Source organism: Sarcophilus harrisii, chromosome 2, assembly GCF_902635505.1.
Source record: "Sarcophilus harrisii chromosome 2, mSarHar1.11, whole genome shotgun sequence".
NCBI lineage: Eukaryota > Metazoa > Chordata > Mammalia > Dasyuromorphia > Dasyuridae > Sarcophilus > Sarcophilus harrisii.
Window position 1 is genome coordinate 41,110,722 of NC_045427.1, and position 22,638 is coordinate 41,133,359.

General features: G+C 43.1%; 1 protein-coding gene across 1 annotated transcript; it reads left to right on the forward strand.

The window, feature by feature from the left end:
• Positions 1–9,474: 9,474 nt before the first annotated feature.
• DHODH (dihydroorotate dehydrogenase (quinone)) lies at positions 9,475–21,151 on the forward strand. The gene is given in 10 exon segments (XM_031950029.1): positions 9,475–9,855; positions 10,776–10,949; positions 10,951–10,989; positions 13,292–13,491; positions 13,864–13,946; positions 15,539–15,726; positions 17,273–17,386; positions 17,950–18,103; positions 18,219–18,378; positions 19,464–21,151. Coding segments are annotated over 10 exon segments (1,416 nt in total). The 5' UTR covers positions 9,475–9,606; the 3' UTR covers positions 19,519–21,151.
• The last annotated feature ends 1,487 nt before the right edge of the window (positions 21,152–22,638 follow it).

The window sequence follows — 22,638 nt, forward strand, 5'->3', positions numbered from 1 at the left end:
CACTCACTATACTATCTTTACTTTGTTTGAAACTTCTAGATAATTGCGTGGCATTGTAGATAGAATGATGGGATTGGAGGAAGACTCATCTTCCTGAGTTCAAATCAGACACTCACTAGTTGTGTGACCCTAGGCAAGTCACTCAGTTTGCCTCATGTTCTTCATGTCAAAGCTGTCATGTCATGTCATGTCATGTCAAAAGCTCAAAAGAGCTGGAAAGGGATATGGCAAACTACTTCAGTATCTTTTCCAAGAAAACCTCAAATGGGGTCATGAAGAGTTGGATATGACGGACCAATAAGGATTGCCATGGTCATGGGTTTCATTCTACATCTCAATGATATTTTTGTTCATTTTAGTATAACTACTTTTGAAGTTTTATTGGCTCTTCTCTTGGATTTTCCCTCTTCTGAATTTCTGGGTGCCTCGACTTCTTTCCTATCCTTCTCTATGGCATTTAACTTGATGGATATACATAGGTAGTTTTCTCCCTTTTCTGCTTTTTTTTAATTAGATTTGTAAGACACAAGGCAAATATATTCTTATTGTCTCAAATATATTCTTATTAGCCTTTATTTGATACACTCCATTCCTGGTTAAGAGCCTGCCATTCATATATCTATCTATCTATCTATCTATTTTTCTTTCTTTCTTTCCTTTCCTTTTCCTTTCCTTTTCCTTTCCTTTTCCTTTCCTTTTCCTTTCCTTTTCCTTTCCTTTTCCTTTCCTTTTCCTTTCCTTTTCCTTTCCTTTCCTTTCCTTTCCTTTCCTTTCCTTTCCTTTCCTTTCCTTTCCTTTCCTTTTCCTTCCTTCCTTTCTTTCTTTCTTTTCTTTCTTTCTTTCTTAGGCAATTGGGGTTAAGTGACTTGCCCAGGGTCACACAGCTAGGAAGTGTTAAGTGTCTGAGGTCAAATTTGAACTCAGGTCTTCCTGATTTCAGGGCAGTGCTCTATCCACTGCGTTACCTAGCTGCCCCCATTCATATATTTTAAGACTTGGTCCAGAAATCCAAATCACATTCTCAGATACTGATTTCTTAGCCAGTTGCTCACATCTCAAATTCCTTCTTTTCAAGATCCTTTGCTTTTAATGGATAGCAGTGATAAAAATACCACTTATGCCTCTGGTGTCTTCAATTCCTTGCACATGAGTTTGTAATCTTTGGTAATGTTTTCTAGGTTCCATCTGAGAGTATAGTTTTCATTCATGTGAATCACCAGAAATAACCTGTGATCATTCCTTGTGACAAATCTTTGGAAGTTATCTATTTTGTTTTGGGTACATATCCCTGGAAAATAAGAGATCTAAGTTTTTTTTTTTTACAAAGTTGGCAAATGGTAACCTCAATAGGAGTCACCAGCCACCACTTTTTCTTTTTTACTCTTATTGGATAACTACCTAACACTACTGAAAATACATACAGCACCTGTGGCTCTATATTATCAGTACTTGGAAGCAGTTGCTTCATTCTCAGAGCATTTAGTTTCTTATGCTTCAGGAAGATTCTTCTTTTCTTCCAAGCTACAAGTATTAGGTGGTCCATTTTTTTCTTATTTCTCTTCTGTGCAACAGAAGGTATAATAATAGATATAATAAGACATGATCAATTCAACACAAATTTATTTTTTTTGTTGCAAGGAGGGGGTTTCTCTTAGGGGAGGAGAAATGTGGAGGAAAATTGGAGATAATGTTAGTGATACTCAAAAAAATAAAAATGAAAAGAGTATCAATGAAACATGTAAATAAATACATAAAAGAGAATGAAATAAAGTGCAGGGGAAAGAGAAAGAAAAGGGACAATGTTGGTATTCCCATGTTAAAGTTGATGTGTACTTTAAAAAAGTTAAATATGGATGATTGATTGTTTCAAAAACATGTCTTTTGTATATCGAAATTCTTGTTTGTTGATGACAGTGAATTTATAATATTTATTTAAATAAAAATGTCACTTTCAATTATATCATATTGTCTCAAAGCATATGCAAGTTCTAAAACATTTTAAGCTAGTGCTTTATATTTGCAAGTGAAACCTAAAGGCAATAGAGCCTTCTATGACATCTAGCTTGTATGGGGTTTAATTTCATTTCCAACACTTTTTATAAAGTTTCTAATATTATTCTCCTCAATGTACTTTTCTTTGAGGGTAAGAATCCCATTAATACAAAATCTAATTTAAATGATGAAAGAGTTGATGGATTAAATCTGTTTAATTAACACTAAACTCTCTCCATTTCTAGTATCAGAGCTTCAACTTCCTATTGGATATCTTAAATAACATGATCTGCAGACACCTCAAACTCCACATGTCCAAAATGGAATTATTTTCCTTTGCCTTTCTAATTTCACTATACCTATTATAGTATACACCAATCTTCCAGTCACCCAGACTTATAACCTTAATGTCAGCCTCAAGTTTCTCTCACCTCTACCTCTATATCCAGTTAGTTGCCAAGTACTGTTAATTTTACCTTTGAAAAACCTTTCCTATCTGTCCCCTTTTTTTCTTCTTACACTGTTTTCACTGATGTAGGCCCTCTCTCATTACCCCATTCCTGGACTTTACTGCTAAAGTAAAGTAAAGAACTAAAGTAAAGAACATTTTTACTTCTGCCTTCCTCAACTTTTTACTCATTCCAGTCCATCCTCTTCTCAGCTATCAAATTCCTCAATCAATACATTCAAGAGGCTCCAAATCATTTACAAGATCAAACAAAAAATTCTCCATTTGGCATTTAAAGCCCTTTATAATTGAACACTTCTTATCTTTCTAGTCATGCTTGATTTCCTCCTTCCTCACAGATGATCTAGTTGTTGTCCTTAAAGCCGGAGGAGGACCAAAATGGTATCACTATGTCAGGATCAAGATATGGTATTTCCAATTGTGATTGCTGAGATGCATTGTGGTAGAGTTCACAGGTCAGACATAGACTATATGAACATTTGAAGAGTTGATGTCCCTAAATTTGTGCATCTCATGTTTCTTTTGAGCTACTGCTACTCTGCTTTTTTCACAGAGGGCAGCATGATTGATTCTGGTACACCACGCCAGATAGTCCTTTGCCAGTGTTTCTCATGTTACACAGTCAATTTCAAAGTTCTTTAGAGAGCCCTTATGAGTTTTAGCACTTTCCTTGTATGAATTTTCCATAAAATGTATGTTTTAGGCAAACATGTTTGACATTTAAACAAGTCCATTGGAGTTGCATTCTCTTCAATTGAGGTTGAACACTTTGCAGTTCAGCTCAAGAAAGGATCTCAGTGTCTGGTACTTTATCTTGCTAGATATCTTCAGAATCTTCCTAAGACAATTCAAATAGGAATGATTCAATTTCCTGGCATGGAGCCGATGGACTGTCTAGGTTTCATAGGAAACAATGGAATTAGCACAACAGCTCTGTAGATCTTCAGTTTGGCAAGCAATCTAATACCTCTTCTCTCCTATACTTTCCTTTAGAGTCTCCCAAACACTTTGTTACCTTTGACAAGTGTGTGTGTCAACCTCATAATCTATATATACATCCCTGGAAAATATACTGCCAAGATAAGCAAACTTATCCACAGCATTCAAAATTTCTCCATTTGCTGTAACTGATGGTTCCATGTATTATGGTGTGATGCTGGCTGGTGAAGAACCTGTGTTTTCTTGGTGTTGTCAGGCCAAAATTAGCACAAGCAACATAGAATTGATCCATACCCTATTGCATCTCTCCCTCAGAGGCTGCATTGAATGCATAATCATTTGTGATTTGCACATAAACTCTCCCTCCACTTTAATATTAGCTTATAGACTTTTTAAGTTAAATAAGGTAGTTTCCAAGTAAATGACCTTGATAATATTTTTGTCCTTATTAAAGCCATCAGACAATAATGCTGAAAACTTCACACTAAAAAGCATGGGAGCAAGCACACAGTCCTGCTTCATTCCACTGTTGACTGGGAACAAATTATTATTAACATAACATTATTATCCAAAACGCGTGCAAGCATGCTGTCATGGATCTGCTGTGCAAAACTGATTAACTTCTCCAAGTAAACAGATTTCATCATGATCTTCCATAAGCCCTCATGACTAGGTATATCAAAGGTCTTGATCAACAAATATTGTGTAATGACCTCTGTTCCATTCCTGGAATTTCTCCTGGAGTTATTCTCCTGGAGAGTTCTCCTGTAGATATACTATTTCTCAGCCCTCTCTGAAGCCACAGTGGCTGTCAGATGCTCAATCAGCTTCCAGGTGAAGGATAAACCTATTAAGGAGGACTCTGGTAAAAATTGTACTGGCAATGACTAAGAAACACCCCTCATATCCCCACAGACTTCCAATTCCCCTCTCCCTGTTACAAGATAATCTGTTTCCTTTATCTTTATAGAGATAGACAATGGAGGATAACCTCCTGTTGCCATATAACCTGGAAGATTAAAGTCAGCTTTTTTATGAGCTGTGGACCCCTTGCTTTGTAAATTTTAGCTGGAATCAAATTGGCATCAGGAACTTTGTCACACAAGAGGAGCCTAATGGCATTTAAAACCTCTCCTGCAGTTGCATGTTCAGCTAGAAAAAGATTGATTTCAATCTGAGGTATAAGGTCAATGGCTTAATCATTGGTTGATGATGGTCTGCAAAGAACGCTATGAAAGTGTTCAGCCCATCTCTCCAGGATCATACTGTTATTACTAATCAATGTTTCTCTATCAGCACTGAGTAGTTGAGATGTACCATATAGTTTTGGCCCATAAATAGCCTTCAGGACATCATAAAAGTGCTTTGGCTTACTATCAACATAAAATTGAATTTTATCTACCTTCTTACTGAGCCAAAAAATCCTGCATCTTCCTAAGCTTTGCCTGAACTTTATTTTTATTTCATTTTTTTTATTAAAGCTTTTTTATTTTCAAAACATATACATGGATAATTTTTCAACATTGACCCCTGCAAAACCTTATGTTCCAAATTTTCTCCTCCTTCCTCTCACACCTTTCCCTAGATGGCAAGCAATCCAATATATGTAAAATATGTTAAAGTGTATATTAAATCCAATATATGTATACATGTTCATACAATTATCTTGTTGCACAAGAAAAATCAGATGAAAAGGGAAAAAATGAGAAAGAAAACAAAATGTAAGCAAAAAACAAAAGAGTAAAAATACTATGTTGTGAAGTATATTCATTCCCCATAATCCTCTTTCTGGATATAGATGGTACTCTCTTCATCACAAGATCATTGGAACTGGCCTGAATCATCTCATTGTTGAAAAGAGCTACATCCATCAGAATGGATCATCGTATAATCTTGTTGCCACTGTACTTTACTTTTAACAGAGTTAAATGCTGCCTTCTTAGAGATGGGATGAACTGTCCTTCTGATAAACCCTGTGGAATTTTTGCTTTTTATTTAGCAGCTTTTGAATTTCCCCATCATTTTTGTCAAACCAAACTTGATGTTGGTGAATGTCCTGGTCCAGCACTGAGATGCTGCTCACCAGATCTCTGAAAGCTGCCCCCTCCTTTTCTGTTCCATAGTTGCTAGCCATGTATTGGCTCAGCTTCCTCCATTAACATTTCAAGCTCAAAGAAGTGCTCCAATCTGTGACACTGTCTTCTAGTTGTCTTCTTGCCTTGGGACCACCACTTTTGTGGAATGCAAATATTTAACTTGTAGAGAGTAAGACTATGCTTGGTCTAGCACTCCTTATAATGACAGTCTATTGAATGGCAAAGTTTGGTTTGGTTTGAGCCCTATGTCAGAAGTGCTAGTCTTCCCCAAACATCCTTTAGATATCAGTTAATCTCAGATCCAGACACTAACCTCTTGGCTGTTCCTTGCACAAAATACTTCATCTCCTAGTTCTCTGAATTTTCACTAGTTGCCCCCCATGCTGCAATATTCTCCCTCATCTCTGCCTCCTGAATTCCTTCAAGCCTCAGCTAAAATCTCACTTCTGGAAATTCTCTTTCTTAGACTTCCTTAATCTTAGTGTCTTCTTTCTGAGATTATCTCCAACTTATCCCATATATATTTTGTGTTCTTTTCATGTTGCCTTTCCTATTAGACTCTGAGCTTACTAAGGGGAGGGACTGTCCTTTTGCCCTTCTTTCTATCTTCTATGCCAGCATATAGTAAGTGTTGAATAAACACTTGGTGAATTGACTTGATCTAAATTAATGCACTTAAAATCATGTTATCAAATAGCCATTTCCTGTTAAAAATTATATTGACTTATTGTTCTGTAAGAAACGACCAGCAGGATGAATACAGAGAGGCTTGGAGAGACTTACATGAACTGATGCTAAGTGAAATGAGCAGAACCAGGAGATCATTATATACTTCAACAACAATACTATATGAGGACCAATTCTGATGGAGAGTGGCTATCTTCAACAATGAGAGGATCCAAATCAGTTCCAATTGATCAGCAATGAACAGAATCAGCTACACCCCACAAAAGAACACTGGGAAATGAGTGTGGACCACAACATAGCATTTACACTCTTTCTGTTATTGTTTGCTGGCATTTTTGTTTTTCTTCTCAGGTCATTTTTACCTTCTTTCTAAATTCAATTTTTCTTGTGCAGCAAGACAACTGTATAAATATGTATACATATATTGTATTTAACATATATTTTAACATATTTAACATATATGGGATTACCTGCCATCTGGGAAGCGGTTGGAGGTCAGGAGAGAAAAAGTTGGAACAGAAGTTTTTGCAAGGGTCAATGTTGAAAAATTACCCATGCATATGTTTTGTCAATAAAAGCTATAATAAAAAAATATTGAGAACATAATACAGTACTTCCTGACCTATACTCACTCTGAATATGGTCCAACCATGACTACCCAGTCTCCATCTGGACCTCTATCCCAGTGGCGATCTTCATACTGTCAATACCTCCAACTCCACTACCTTCTCCAATTGGTGAGCTTGTCTCTGACATTCATGTCTGTGGAGATGGCAACTATGCTCACCAAAACTGGTTCAATCTCCTCTTCTTCTGTATCTTTTTTAGCTGCCTTTTATGTGTTGTCCTCTCCTATGAGAATGTAAACTCCTTTTTTGTCTTTTTTGCTTGTATTTGTATCCTAGGCTTATTATAGTGCTTGGCAAACACTTACCATTTAATAAATGCTTTATTTATGTCTATATTTATTTATTTTTATTTTATTCAATTCAATAACCATTAGGTACCTACTTGAGATACAAAATTTATATAAGATAAGGTTCTTGCCCACATGGAGCTTGAGATGTCCTAGCAGAAAGACAAATTAATAAACTTTTACATATTCAATATGATAGTCTATAAGGCATTATTGTAGATATATATGTATCTATTTATGTACATATATGTGTTTGTATGTGTAGATAGATCATATATAGGTTGAATATTTTCTCATATACTTTGCAAGTCTAGCAATGATTAATAGTTAGCAAGTTCAGTCACTAAGAGAACATAGTGATTCTAAACTCTTGGTACTTATCTATTAACTGTATAGCACAGTAGTTCAAACCTGTTTTAAATTAATGATTAACATTCCAACTCCAAGCTCAGCTCTAGTTTGGAACCTCCCTCTGAGTTACAGCAAACCTATATTTTGTCATGACAACAGGAGCTGGTGGCTCTTTCAGATGTTTGAACAGTATGATGAATTGTTATTACCTAGACAGGGCTCAAACAACCGATGTACAATAGAATGGGCTCTGTAGACTGTTTCCAAACATTATTATCAGGCAGCTGCCATGCAGTCTAGCATCAATCCAAGCAGGTTTTGGTTCTCTGAACAGCCTGAGCTGCTGTACAAAGTAAGGGAATAAATGCTTTCATTCATTCAACTTAGAATTTATGTGTGCCATGAATCTGCCAGAAAATTGTAATTTGATAAACTACATAAGAAAAAAAAATTAGAGCTGTTTAAGTGTTAGGTGGTGTGGTGAATGAGTGCTGAGCCCAGGAAAACTCATCTTCATGAGTTCAATTCTAGCCTCGGCCACATTCTGACTGTATGACCCTAACAAATTATTCATGTGGGATGATGACCCTTATCCAAATTAAAACTGGTGAGTCAAAGGAAGGAGACTTCTGCTCCTGAGGGTCTTTGCAGTTCAGTGCTGTGCAGCCAAGCAGGACCTTCCTGGTCCTGAATGGTAGTCTCTGGTCCTAGTCCAGCACAGCACCTAGCCTGTCTAGATCAGGGGGATGACTCCTGTATCGCCAGCATCATCTCTTGGAGGACCTTCTGGAAAGAGAATACACTGGAGTGCTGCATTTCTAGAGTTGTGAGCCGTCTTAGGTGTGTGTGTAGGCTTTATTACTATTGTACTTTTAAGTTTATGACCAGTTTCTTCCCCTCTTCCTACAGATTGTACATTTTTCTGGAAGACGTATATAGGAAAATGCTTTCTGGAAATAAGTTTATCCGAATTGTACATGTAGAACCTACATCAAATTGCTTGAAGTTTTGGGGAAGAAGGTGGGAGAAAAAAAATCTGAAATTCAAAATCGTTAAAAAAAAATCAATGTTGAAAACTATAGTTACATATAATTGGAAAAAATAAAATACTATTTAATATTTAAAAAAACATTGCTCGTGTTTTTTTTTTTTTTTTTTTTAAGGACTTAGGAGCTTTTTTATGGTCATGTTTTAAAGTTTTTTTTTTTTAATGTTTTGTTTCTTTTTGTGTATATGGCCACTGACTAAAGGCATTATGGGAGCTAAATTTTCTAAGCAAAGATCTGTAGAACTGTAGGACCCTGGGCAAGTCACTTATCTCTGCCTCAATTTCTTCATCTGTAAAATGAACTGAAGAAGGAAATAGCAAACTGCTGTTGATGCGGGAAAGATTCCAATCTTTGATTCCCAAATCCCCCCCCCCCCCCATTACCCTTTGACTCACAAATCCTGATCTGAGCCAACTGTGGGGCTACACCCCAAAGCCCCTCGAGCTAAGTCTCCGACTTAAAAGGACCACGCTGGGAACCCCTCTGTGCAGAGATTCCAAACATGGCAGCCATGTGAGGACCCTCTGTCCACTGGACCCTCTGTCCAGTGCCCTCCTTGTCTCTACCTTCACCCATCTCCTACTTCTAGACTCAGTAATAAACCTCTTTTATTAATCTAGCTCTCCGGCCAATAAATGCTTTTATTGGGAATCCGCGCCGCTTCTAGACCTCATGTACCGCCGTATCCTTGCGCCGAATCCGAGGGGGTTGCAGGGGAACTCTGACTCCCTGTACCTGTACCTGTGCTGGAACTTAATTACGGCCACCTGTTTCCTCACCCATAAAAGAGAAATAAAGTCTCGCAGAATTGAACCCAATTCAAGAAGCGAAGGCGCCGGACCCTTTTCTCGCCAGCCAGGAACTGAGGAAGAAAAGTCGGGCGGGATAAAGGGTAAACTCGAAATTGGAGGATGCGCTCCACAGGTTTTTTATCTCTCGCTCTCGTAGAATTGTGAACTTGGGTCCTCCCGCCAGCAGAGGGCAGCATAAGGAACGAACTGAAGGAGACCGCCCTCCCCCTTCTTGTTAGCGCAAAAAACGGAGGCTTTTCACCTTCCTTCCGGAGGTGATGACTGCCGCGGGGGCCGGCCTGCGGCCCCTCCACTAATGGTGGGGGGTACCCGGACTGAGGCTTTTGCCTGCGGCAGGCCGCTAAAGCTTTGCAGGACTCGGTTTTCTCCTCCGCAAAAGCAGGGTAAAGGGAATCAGGCCCGGGTTAGGCCTTCCGGCGTCTTGTCGTGGAGGGGTGGGTCTCCTTTGCTTTGCCTCCTCCGATTGGCCTCCGCCAATGATCACGGGACCGGAGGCGGGGCTTCCTGCGGTGACTCGGCCGGCATGGCGGGACGACTGCTGAGGGTAAGGATTCCTCCACATCCCAACTCCCCCCTTCCCATGGGGGAGGGGCCCCAAACGGGGGGAGGGGGAGCCCTGGGCGGAGGGAAGCCGCGAGCCCCCAGGGGCGGGGAAGTGCGTGCCGCGCGTGCAGCAGAAGGTCAAGGTTCACTTTCTTAGCTCCCGCACCACGTGGGTTGGCCAAACATTGACCCGCTCTGACCCGGAGAAGCGCCCAGCTCGGAGAGGAGCGGCGTTCAAATCCAGCCTCAGACACTTCCGGACCAAGTCACTCCCCTCTTTTTGCCGTTTCCTTTTCTGTAAAATGAGCTGGAGGTGGAAATGGCTCCAGGGTTTATTCTAAGCAAACCCCAGCTCGACGCTGAATGCCGAGTCTGCTGCTGGCGTAGCGTGGGGCCGCCCTCAGCGGCTCCCCGGGATGAATAAAACACATCCGGGTCAGGAGACCGGAGTTCAAATCTAGCTCTAGACTTATGCTAACCCGGTCGGGTCATCCTCTGCCTCCATGTCCACAAATGCAGGATGGGAGTAATGATAACTAACACTCTGTGGGATCCAACGAGATGTGTTAAGTTGCTTAGCGTCGTGTATAAACGCTCATGCTCTCCCTCTGGGACGTGGGGCCAGGGGGCTCCCCGAGGCCCTGGGGGGCTCCTGACCAGCCCCTGGCTGCCTCCCGTCCACCTGCTCAGCCACTATCCCGGGATCGGCTCTGGCGTTTATAGGTTTACAGTCAGAGCGACTTGGGGCGCTTAACGTGGGGTGGGGGGCAACGGCGGGCCTTGCCCTTGGATTTCTGCTGACCGAAATTTAGCGTTGGCCCACTTGGGCACTAGCCGCAAAGCCCCATGGGGAAGGGCCCGCGGAGAGAGCGGTCCTGAGTTCTGCCACCCCGGCTTGGCCCTGACCCGAGTTCTCTGCAGAAGCGCGCCTGGGAGGCGGCCTTTATCCTGGGCGGGGGAGGCCTGATCTTCGCCTCCTACCTGACGGCCGTGGGCGACGAGCACTTCTACGCCCAGCACCTGATGCCCACGCTGCAGAGGCTGCTGGACCCGGAGCAGGCGCACAAGCTGACCATCCGCTGCATCTCCCTGGGCCCTCCTCCCGAGCCACGCCCTGCCCGACTCCGCCCGGATGGTACGTGCTCTGGGGCCCAGATGGGGGGGGGGCCGCGGGGGGGGGGGGCGGGGGGAGGGCAGACCCAAGCCCTCTGGCTGGCGGGGCTCCCCGGACCCTGACAGCGCAGGGGCGCCGCGTTATAAGGGGTGGGGCCGAGGAGGTGCTTGGCGCAGGCCTGACCCCAGTGCACGCAGCAGCACAGCGTCCCAGCGGCCACGCCCAGCACAGCGTCCCAGCGGCCACGCGCAGCACAGCGTCCCAGCGGCCACGCGCAGCACAGCGTCCCAGCGGCCACGCGCAGCACAGCGTCCCAGCGGCCACGCGCAGCACAGCGTCCCAGCGGGCCGGCGCACAGTGAGCCAGCGGCCCGCGCACGGTGTGCCACCGGGCACGCGCAGCACAGCCTCCCAGCGGCCACGCGCAGCACAGCGTCCCACCGGGCATGCGTGCCAGCACAGACGTGTGCAGAGGCATCCGCGTACAAGCGCGCGCCTGTAGTGTCCGCAGCATCCGTTGCAAACCTGCGCAGGCACACACGCGTCCAGCACAGCCAGCAGACATCCACGCCCATATGCAGCACATGTACACCGTGTGTCTGGTGGGCCTCCATGTACACGCTCACACACGTCTTTTGCTGCCAGAAGCCTGCCTCGTGGGTCCCAGAACAGGCTCCTTCGGGGTTTCCCCTTACTGGGTCCTTGGTGGAACTACACTAAATTGGTCACACAGAGTGTGATATCGAGGCTGGCTGGCGTCATTGGAACAAGTCCTTGTCCCTCAGGGGTGCCTGGAGGATGCAGAGTATCCCTGGGGACATTAACTGCCCAGTCTGCTCAAGGGCAATGTTGGGGTCTTGAAAGAGGTGAAAAAGATGCTTTGTAGCATGAAGAGGTCTACAGTTGTAATTAAAGTCATTTCACTAATCATTTATTATGCACCTTTTGTGCCAGAAGCCGCGCTAAGCTCTGGGGAAACAAAAAGAGGCAAAAGACAATGCTTTTAGATTAATGTTTTTATTAACAAGAAACATGGCTTTGCTGCAATTGTTGCCTCATCGACAAGGAGGTTCTCTTCCCCCCCTTCTCCCCTCCATTGTACCAACTTCCTTTTAGTTGCTGCCCCAAACTCTAGCTGAGAGCTTGAGCCTTGGGTCAGGACCCTGGATAGAAGCCTGCCCACAAGAGGTCGTCAGTCCTCCTTTCTTGTCATTTTTGTGTGTCCATTTTTATCTCTGACTAATTTCTCCTAATTCTTCTCCTTTTCTGCTTTCTCTCCCTTCCTCATTTCCCTTCATTTCTTCCTTTCTCTCCTATTGTATAGTTTAGGAGTCCCCTGGCCTTTCACTATGGAATGTGGCTAAAGAAGTGGCTGTCATGTGTCACGCCCTAGATAATCACTTTTCTAGACTAGAGCTTTATGCAGCTGGAAGAGGAGGGTGTATGTGTATGCATGCAAACATGTACAGGGCTGCAGGTAGCTATTTGTATGAACACACATGCATTCATGTGTATATGTGTGTGTGTGTGTAGCTAATGGTTAAAAATGCACTATATATATATTGCCTTATATTTCCTTTGCTGTCTCTGTGTTTAGATTAACATTCCCTAGTGCAGGACTTCTTGCACTTTTTCGGGACATGGACCCCTTTGGCAGTATAGTGAAGCTTGGAAGATTGAATTCAAACATGGCCTCAGACACTTATTAGCCATGTGACCCCTGGAAAGGCACTTAATCTGTTTCATTTTACTTACTTTAAAAATGGGTTTGATAACAGCCAACTCTTCCCCCCTCCCCATCCTGATTGCTGTAACTATCCATTGAGATAACCTATGTAAAGAACCTTGCCAACCCTAAAGGACTATATTAATGTCAATTGTAAAAATTTGTAACTGAAGGAAATATTAGATTTTTGTGTGAAGCGAATGGAAATAAATTTTTTTAATTCACAGAATGCAGGGTAAGAATCCCTGTGTCCTTTGCAGTTGGTGGGACTTTCCTGGTTCAAAAGAAACTGTAAGAATGGGAGGGTTGAAATATAGGGGAGAATTAGAAATAGGGAAAGAGACTTTTCTGAAAGGAAAGGAACAGGGCCTGGAAGCAATTTGTTATTCAGAGAAAGGATCTGTTTCTTGAACTGGGGGAAAGGGGATTAGGTCATTAATGTTAACATTAATGTTAAGAGATTCTATATGAATCTCTTTCCAGAAGCCCTGGTAGCTATAGTCTAGGTGAGTGTCCTTGGCCTGTTAGCTTACTGAAGATATGGTTTTAATGAAGTCATGGAGCTAGAGCTGTAAGCTTGATCTCTTTGTCCCTCTAGGAAGTGCGGGTCCTAGGCCATAGATTCCGAAATCCTTTGGGAATGGCTGCAGGCTTTGACAAGCATGGGGAAGCGGTGGACGGACTTTATAAGATGGGCTTTGGTTTTGTTGAGGTGGGAAGCGTTACCCCAAAACCTCAGGAAGGAAACCCTAAGCCCAGAGTCTTCCGGCTCCCAGAAGACCAGGCTGTCATTAACAGGTACGTGAAGATGGTTTCTTAGTCCAGCCCTAAAAATGAGGAAATCATCTTTAGTTTCCTTCCCTTCTCCCGGAGGGGCCTGGCTCCATCCTTCAGCATGTTGCAAATGTCCATACTCTTTCTGGACAAATGTCCATTTGCTCGTCTATGTAGCAAAATAGTGAGATGATTTTACAATAGGGGTGAAAAGCCTATCGAACTTGATAGCTGGTTGTACAAAAAATGAATTTAAGTTCAACTTTAAATTTAATTCAAATACTAACAAACACTATTTAAATTTAAATGTTACTCAAAAGAGGGACAACTCTTGACACGTAGACAGTTTGGGGGACAGACCCCTTCCTATGAGCCATGTTCTCTTGTACTCCACAGATATGGGTTCAACAGTCACGGACTCTCAGTGGTGGAGCACAGGTTACGAGCCCGGCAGGAGAAGCAGTCTAAGCTCACTGAAGGTAACATGGAACCTTCCCACCTGCACTTGGCTAGGAAAATCTCAAGGTTAAGCAGAGTTTTGGTTTGTTTTTTTCCCTGAGGCAATTGGGGTTAAGTGACTTGCCCAGGGTCACACAGCTAGGAAGTGTTAAGTGTCTGAGAGCAGATTTGAACTCAGATCCTCCTGACTTCAGGGCTGGTGCTCTATCCACTGCGCCCCCTGGCTGCCCTGCAGCAGAGTTTCTTAGTGACAGAAAAATGTTGGGACCAAACTTGTTTGTGTAGACCTTGGTGATATCTGAAACACTTTCACATTCATTATCTTATTTGATTCTCACCCCAGCCCTTTGGGTGAGGCTGGCCAGATAATACTACACCCATTTTACAAGTGAGGAAACTGAGGCACATAGAGATTAAAAGGCTTTCAAGTGCCTGAGTCAGAACACAGACCTCAGGGCTGCTGCCTCCTCCCCCTGTGTTCTTTCTGCTGCATTGTTACATCTTTGGAAAGGTCTCTCGGTACTCAGCAGGAAAGGGGCACCGTTTTTTAAATGCCACCCACTGTGTCCCTAGATATGTTTAGTTGCTTTGTTAGGGAAACTGCTCAGGTGGCTCTGACCCTGATAACAAAACCTGCCTATCTGGGGACCCTGGAAAGGTCATGGGGCAGTTTGGGATACTTTCCAGGCTCTTTCTCCCTCCTACGTTTCTCTGAATGATCACAGTCTTGCCTAGGGTCATATGTCTAGTAAATCTCTCAGCTGGATTTGAACTCAGGTCTTCTTGACTCTGAGCCCAAGCTCTATCTATTGTGGTTCCCGGCTGTAGCTGCTAATATGTCTTGGTAGAGGGATTTATTCATTCAAAGTTCCTAATACTAGTGAAAACACAGGTGTAGATAAATTTGCAAGGTCTTGAAAATGCAAAAAGAACTGAAAAACATTCCTTTCTTCAAGAAGTTACATTTTGTGGGGAAGAGAGGGTAGTCAGGACTTGGGCATTCATGCAGGTGTGTAAATGCAAGAGAGTGTGAGGAGGGGGAAAGTCCTGATGGCAGGAGATCGGGTTCAGCTTCCTAGAGGAGATGACTCAGATTGAAGCTTGAAGAACTCTTAGAGGCAGAAGAGAGGAAAGAGGGATTCTGTGCTTGTAGAACATCCTAATTTTTAATTAGAGATTTTTTTTTAATGACCCACAGGGTGGCTTAGGCTCCCCATCTCATTGCCAAATGAGAAGCCTCTTATCCGGCCCAAACTTCCCCCAACAAGGGGTCGTCTCCACTGTCTCCCAAGTTAATGTTAACCATTGGCTCTTACCTGACTGGTCCTGAAAACCCAACAAGTCAGAGTCCTCCACCTCATTTTTTACTCTCACACAAATGAAACCAAACTGGCTCATTCTTCACCTTGGGTTTAAGAAAGTTATTAGCAAGTCTGAAAGCTTCCTGTTAGTAAAGAGGTACCATTAGTTCTGCTGATGTCTTAGACTGATTCCCAGTCATTTGTTAGAAAGACTAGAAAGTACCATTGACCTTTGCAGATGGCAGAGTATAGATCCTTCAGAGTTGGAGCAGGTTCTCTGGATTTCAGGTGTTGATACATCCCTCTTACAGATGGCATGCCGCTAGGAATAAACCTGGGAAAGAATAAGAGCTCCTCAGATGCTGCGGCTGATTATGCAGAAGGAGTTCGAGTGATGGGGCCTTTGGCTGACTACTTGGTGGTGAATGTTTCCAGTCCTAACACTGCTGGATTGAGGAATCTGCAGGGGAAAGAAGAATTACGCCAGCTGCTGAACAAGGTCCGCCACTTACAAAATCGGGATTTTTAAAGTCAGTTTAAAAAAAGATAAAATCTTTTTAATTTTCAAAATATATGCAAAGATAGTTTTCAACATTCACCCTTGAAAAGATTTGAATTCTAATTGGCTTAGGTGGTTTTTTGATAATGCTTTTTGTTTTGTTAAAAGAGAAAAAAATCAAAAGACTCTAAAACTTTATATATAGTTTTCAAAAAATTTTTAAATTGATGTTTTTTCATGTATATTTCTTTTCATAGCTCTCACCCTCTGCTCTCTCAAACAGCCTTCCCTTGTGAAAAAAATAAAAAGTAAACAAAAATGCAGATAGAGCCTTTGATATGCCTTACACCTGGGGTAGGAACCATAATTTCTAACTGTTCTGTACTGGAAACAATAGAATCATCTAACTTTTTAAAGAAAGTTTTCTAAATATCAGCAATTCTCACTAAGTAAATTTACATTATGTAAATCTGACTTTAAATAATCTGAAATTCACATTCCAAAAAAAACCACCTGTTAACTTTATCATATAGTGCTGTGTTCTCTCTCTTTCTCTTCATCTTTCTGTTTCTCTTTCTCTGCCCCTGCCCCTTGGCTCAGTGCTTTGTGACCTCTTCCTTCCCCTCCCCTAAAAAAACCTCCCTAACAAACCTTCCTAACAAACTCTCACGTGAAAGCAAAGAGACCCCCATCACCAGATTGCATGCTCGGCTGGAGACAAATGGCACTTTGCCTTCTTCCGCCTCCCCCCCCGCCTGTATGTTCAGTCTCACATCTGTCTTGTCTGTCTATGCTCAGGTACTATGAATCTATCCCTGGCCCCTGTGGGTTGCTCCTCCTCCTCTCACTTCTTTGTCCCTTGCCACCAGGTATCCTTGAACTATGTATTGGCTCCCTACCTTAATGGGTGTGTGGCCCCCTTTCGGTCTCCCTTTTCCTATCCTCCTACAACCAGGGGCAGATTCTCATTACTTAAAATCACTTTTATGTAGAAGTCTGCAGAATGGTCCATTTATATAAAGACCTGTCTGTAATCATTACAGATCATGGACTGTTTAAGAGAATTGTCCTTTGTGATCTCAGCTAACTCATTATACTTTGGAAAGACTGAATCAAATTTGCATTAATCATCCTGAATCTTTCCCCCAATTCTTCACCTCCCTTTCTCTAGTGTTAGAGAGGTCAACACCATCCTCCCATCTTCCAGTGTCATGTTGGACCCCTCACCATCTCTCATCCTCATATCCAAGTTGTTGCCAAGGCCTGTCAAGCACAACCCTGCAACTTCTTTAGATACTTGTTTATTCTGAAAATGCAGAATTGTCCCTTTAAGTTTGACTTAACTTTTTATTTACTATTTATTCTTCCCAATCAGAATTTCCATTTGTGCCTTTTTAAGACTATCACAACCATTTCCTGATCTGTTCCCATCAGCACATCCTTCCTTGTCACAAAGAAACTCTAAAGAATTGCTATGGTTTATAATTTCATTGGAAATTTTCTTGATTCCAAAAGATTTCAAGCCCTACTGTTGCCTTGTCTCCAGGTGCTGAAAGAGAGGGACGCCTTAGAGGGTGGGCACAAGCCTGCAGTGCTGGTGAAAATTGCCCCAGATCTCACGGCCCAGGAGAAGAAGGAGATCGCCAGTGTGGTCAGGGAGGTGAGTGTCCCCGCCCAGATGTGTCATGGTTTGCCTGTTTGACTCTCATTTGGAGTAGGCCCTTTCGTCCCTGGCCTGGTACTGAGGGCTGGTTTGCTGTCGGTTCTTATGGCTGTTGGTCATGCAGTGAGTCAGGAGGCTGTCCTTGTGCTGAGACAGCCAGTTTTTGTTCTGCCACTCGACCTCCTTCTTTTCTCCCCAAACCTTCAGGCCCTCTTCAGTCTTCAGCTGGAGGTTCAGCATTCACACAAAAGCACTTTCCATCAGTAGTCTCACAGCCCTGGGGGCAGGGGCTGCTGTTAGCTCGTTTTCGCAGATGAGGCAGTTGAGGCAGACCTCAGGGAAATGTCCTGCACAGGACTAGGGTTTGACTCGGCTCTTCCCACTGCCCCACCGGCTGCTGTTATGTGATCAGGAATCGCATACCCCTCTTGATTTCTTGGGACCCATCAGGTGGGCCCAGGTCAGCGGGCTGAGGGGATGCACCCTGGGCGTACTGGGGTATGAGTGACCTTTCTGCCCACCCCATGTGACACATGCATTTCTCTGTTCCTACCGTGCAGGTGGGCATCGATGGCTTGATAATCACCAACACGACCGTCAGTCGCCCCGCCAGCCTCCAGGGAGCACTTCGATCTGAAGTGGGAGGACTGAGTGGGAAACCCCTCCGAGACATGTCAACGCAGACTGTGAGTGAGATGTACTCACTCACCCAAGGTAAGGTGTTCTGGACCCAGTGGGACACCTCTGAATCATGGCTCTGGAGCTATTGATTTGGGCGGGACAGATGGGAGGGCATGTGGACGCTCATTTTCATTCATTTACCCATCAGGCAAAATTCCCATAATTGGTGTCGGTGGGATCAGCAGTGGGCAAGATGCGTTGGAGAAGATCCGCGCCGGTGCCTCCTTGGTCCAGATGTACACAGCATTTACCTACGGGGGACCCCCCGTGATAGGGAAAATCAAGCGGGAGTTAGAGGCCCTTCTGGAGTAAGTGTGGTTTGAAGTGATTGAAGCAGCGTCATGGACATGTGGGCTCTCTGCTCAGCAATCCAAGCTCTTTCCACCAGCCTTGGTCTGCTTGCTGTTCTAGGAAGGAGGGTTTTCTCCCATCTGGATGCCTTTGCATGGGCTGACTCCAGACTTAGAGGGTTTTTTTCACACTCCACCTCCTGGAACCCACCTTCTGCAGGAGTCATCTCCTGGGCCCCCCAAAATCTAGAGCCTTTCCCTCTGAGGTTACCTTCCTTCTGCTCTGGGTGGATCTGGTATATGTCTGCTATCTTGTTTCCCCTGCTAGCATGGAGGCTCCTTGGAGCCTGTGGAGGCTTCTTGTTTCTCCTTATATTCCCAGGGCTTAGCACAGCGCCTGGCTCATATGAACCACTTCACAAATGCTTAATTGGTTACAATCTTTTGTCGGGGCAAAGAGTCTTGTTTCTCCCTCCTGGGACAAATTACAAATCTTAATGTAAAAGTGTAATGAGTGTATTATATATTAATTTTCTTATCTGTACTTTCTAAGAACATCAGGTTGATTCCTGATGTCTTCCCATAAGGAGTGGTTTTATTAATGAGCCAGCCAATACCGGAAGGTATAAAACCTACACACTTCCTAGTTTTAAAGAGGATGTTGTCAGTGGATAGAAAGTGGGATGGTTAGAAATGTGTCATCATTAGGGGGATGGGTTGCTATGAAATAGAGCCTGCTCTAGGCAACTTCGAGGACTCATCCTGGTTCTTTGTGAAGAACCAGATTTAGAAGGTTCTTTTAGATCTGGGTTTGATAGGACAAAACTTCCTCACAATTCCAGGAGTAGAAAGGGCTCCTTTGGTTGGAAGGAGATCCTCCCTTGCCTGGAGGTTTTCAGTGGAAGAGGTTGAATAGCTACTGGTCAAGAATGCTGTGGAGAAATTCTTGGCCCAGTACTGGTTTTATGAGATGGCGTCAGAAGTTTGTTCCAGGTCTAAAGTTCGGTGATTCTGAGATATGCAGGTAGATCATAGATTCTCCTTGAAAATAGGGCTCATCATTTGTGATATCTTTATAGTAGTCTCTGTTTCTTTTGTTCCAGAGAGCAGGGTTTCAGCCAACTCACAGATGCGATTGGAGCAGATCATCGGAGCTGAGCAGAGCATTCTTTGTGACGTCATGACTCACTCTGTGGATGAGAAGAATCCACCTTGAAGTGGATCCCCTGTATTCCAGAAGACCTGACTCACTGACTTGGCTTGACTGGACTATAAAGAACAATGTCATTGAGACTTCAGAGAACTTTTGTGGCCTGTTCTCACTATGAACCTCAATTATGATTCTTTTAAAAATTCAAGCCCCAAGAGCTTTCATTATTGTGAACATTTTGTACATAAAAAAAAAAAAAAACTATCATAAAGTCATATAAAGTTTATTTTTAGAACACTAGCCACTTTCTATAGGGACTCTTATTCTACCCACTCCCCTCAATGTGGAGTCCCTTGGATCACACATTTCTGGTTAGACAGGATAATGGCCACTTCAAGGCCGAGTTAAAATTCTCATGCTAAGCCTGCAGAACCGCCACTTTTCTTTTCTAGGGAGAGATGGACAAAGATTGGTGGTGGGGACAAGCTCAGCTCTTTTTGACTTAGAGAAGATTTTAGAGCCACTTTGGATGGCTTGAACAGGGTCCTACTTCCTACCAGGGTGGTGGTGAACTGGCCCCACTGTGCATCAGAGTTTATTTTGACTGCATATTTGTGACAAGATTTTTGCTTTTACTTTTCAGATATAATAACAGTAACAGTAGTTAATAGCATTTATGTGGTGCTTTATAGTTTACAAAGCAATTTACTCATTATCTTTTTTGGTCCTCACAACAACGAGGTAAGTGCTGCTCTCTCTGATCTTACGTATGAGAAAACTGAGGCCGAGAAGGTTAAATGAGAGTTAACACAGATGAGTGAAGCAGGATTTGAATTTGGGTCTTTCTATCTCTGCTACCTTGGGGAAAGAAGGGAAGGGAGGAGATAGGTTAGGGCTATTTCCTGGCCCCACAAAGATGAGAACAGAAGGAAGACCAGAAGGCACATGGACAAACAGGACCTCACTGAAAGTTGTAAATGTTGAATTTCTTGTACTTATGCAGAAAAGTCAGCACTTTCCTGTATAATCCTTCTCTTCAGCATATATGGACATGCTTATTTTATTAGGTGTTTACTAAATTTAGAATTTTAAAAAAATGGAATAATACAAAAAAGGCAGAGGCTTTCCCTAAAACAGGAAAGAATGGGAGAATGAGAAATGAGGATAAAGGAAAAGAGAAAATGGGGAGTGAAGACAGTGACAAACGAAAGCTAATAGAAAATGGGGAGTGAAGACAGTGACAGATGAGAGCTGATAGAGACTACAGTGAGGCCTGAGGTGGTTTGAAACCAGGACGAGGAGGTGCTAATGGCGAGTGTGTGAAATGAAGGGGTGTAGAAACTGGGTGAGATGGGGTCCCAGGGAGGCCCAGGGGTGACTCCTCATGCACTGACTTCTGCGGGGGCTCCTCCCTACCTGAAGGTAAAGTGCTCATCTTGGAAGGAGGGCGAGTCACAGCCACGTTGAATGTGACTCCACAGGGGCTTCCGGGGCTCAGTGCTTGTGTCTTTGATCTGAAGGTGGGGGATGTTTGCAACATGTATGGGGAAAGCTTTGGACATGGCTTTGTGAAACCTCATCTACCCTTGATGTCTTAATTGAGTTGTTCTGTAATTTCAATATATTTGTTTTTCTTTGTAATCCTGTGTGTTTTAATTTCCACATTTGAAAGCAGTGTTCTGAGCAGACTGTTTGCCACAGGGATCCATGACCCCACACATAAAAGGTTAAGGGGAGAGAAGCCCCACCTCCCAAGGGTAAGCACTGTGTCTAATTTAAACGTTGTAGTTCTTGTTATTGCTCATCACATAGTAGATGCTTAATATTTCATAGAATTAAATTAAGTTGGGACAGCTAGATAGAGCACCAGCCCTGAAGTCAGGAGGACCTGAGTTCAAATCTGGCCTTAGACACTTAACACTTCCTAGCTGTGTGACCCTGAGCAAGTCCCTTAACCCCAATTGCCTCAACAAAAAAAAAAAAAAAGAAAGAAAGAATTAAATTAAGTTGAAATTCTAAAAGTCACCAGGCCATGGCTCTCAGGCATTTGAACACGGAGCTTTAGGATCTGGCTTTGTTATTTGCCATCTCTATGACCCCGGGCAAGTCACTTCTCTCCAAGTCTGTCTCCTCATTTGTCAAGCCAAGAGCTTGGAACAGATGTCCTTTGAGGTTCGTTTCTCTATGAAAACCTCACAGATTTAGAGGAATTAACAAATAATTAACAGAAATGAATAATCATTAACTGAAGAAACAAATGGAGATTGTTTTTTGGAACCAAAGGACAAAGGGCATCTTGAACATCTTGATCTGGGCTTTGTCAGGGGTATTAGTGACAAGGTTCTCTTCTGTCTCCTCAGGATCAGCCAATTCACCTTTTCTCTTACCTCCTAAGTCTAGAATGGACTTTGTAAACTTTTCTTTTCATGTCATGAAATCTTTTGGCAAGCTGGTGAAGCCTCTGGACCCCTTCTCTGAATATTGCTTTTAAATACATAAAATAAAAAATGAGATTACAAAGGAAACTAATTATATTGAAATAAAGATGTCACTCTTGTCCAATCCAGGTTCACTGAAATCTATCCACAAATAGGAAACCCTCCAGCCTTCTGTCTAAATTTAGTGTGCTTGTGCTTTTTTTCTCTCTCTCTTTCTCTCTTCCCCTCCCTCTCTCTCTGTTTCTGTTTCTCCCCCCCCCCTTTTTTTTTTTACAGTCTTTCATTTTCAGGGTTTCCAAATACCATGTCTTTGCAGATGTCTCCAGCACCAATCTCTCCCCAGCTCCAGTCCTGAACTTCCACGTGACTAAAAGGTGCCGCTTGTATTCAACTTAATTTGTCATCTGTTCCACAGTGCCCACCTTCCCTAGCCTCAGCTCCCCCAAATTTTCCACTTCGTTTCCTCATTTTTGCTGATAGCTGTGTCACCGCTTGCTCAGCTACCCAGTTTGTAATCTCAGATTCATCCTTGCCTAGGGAAGAGTCCTCCCACTGCCTCCTCAATCCTTAAATACTGACCCTTCTATCTAGCCATACCTTCCACATACCTGCTCTTCTCTCACCCCTACCTCCACCCTTGCCCTCCCTCCCTCCGATGCTAGATCCTTCCATCATTGCCTCTTGTTTGGG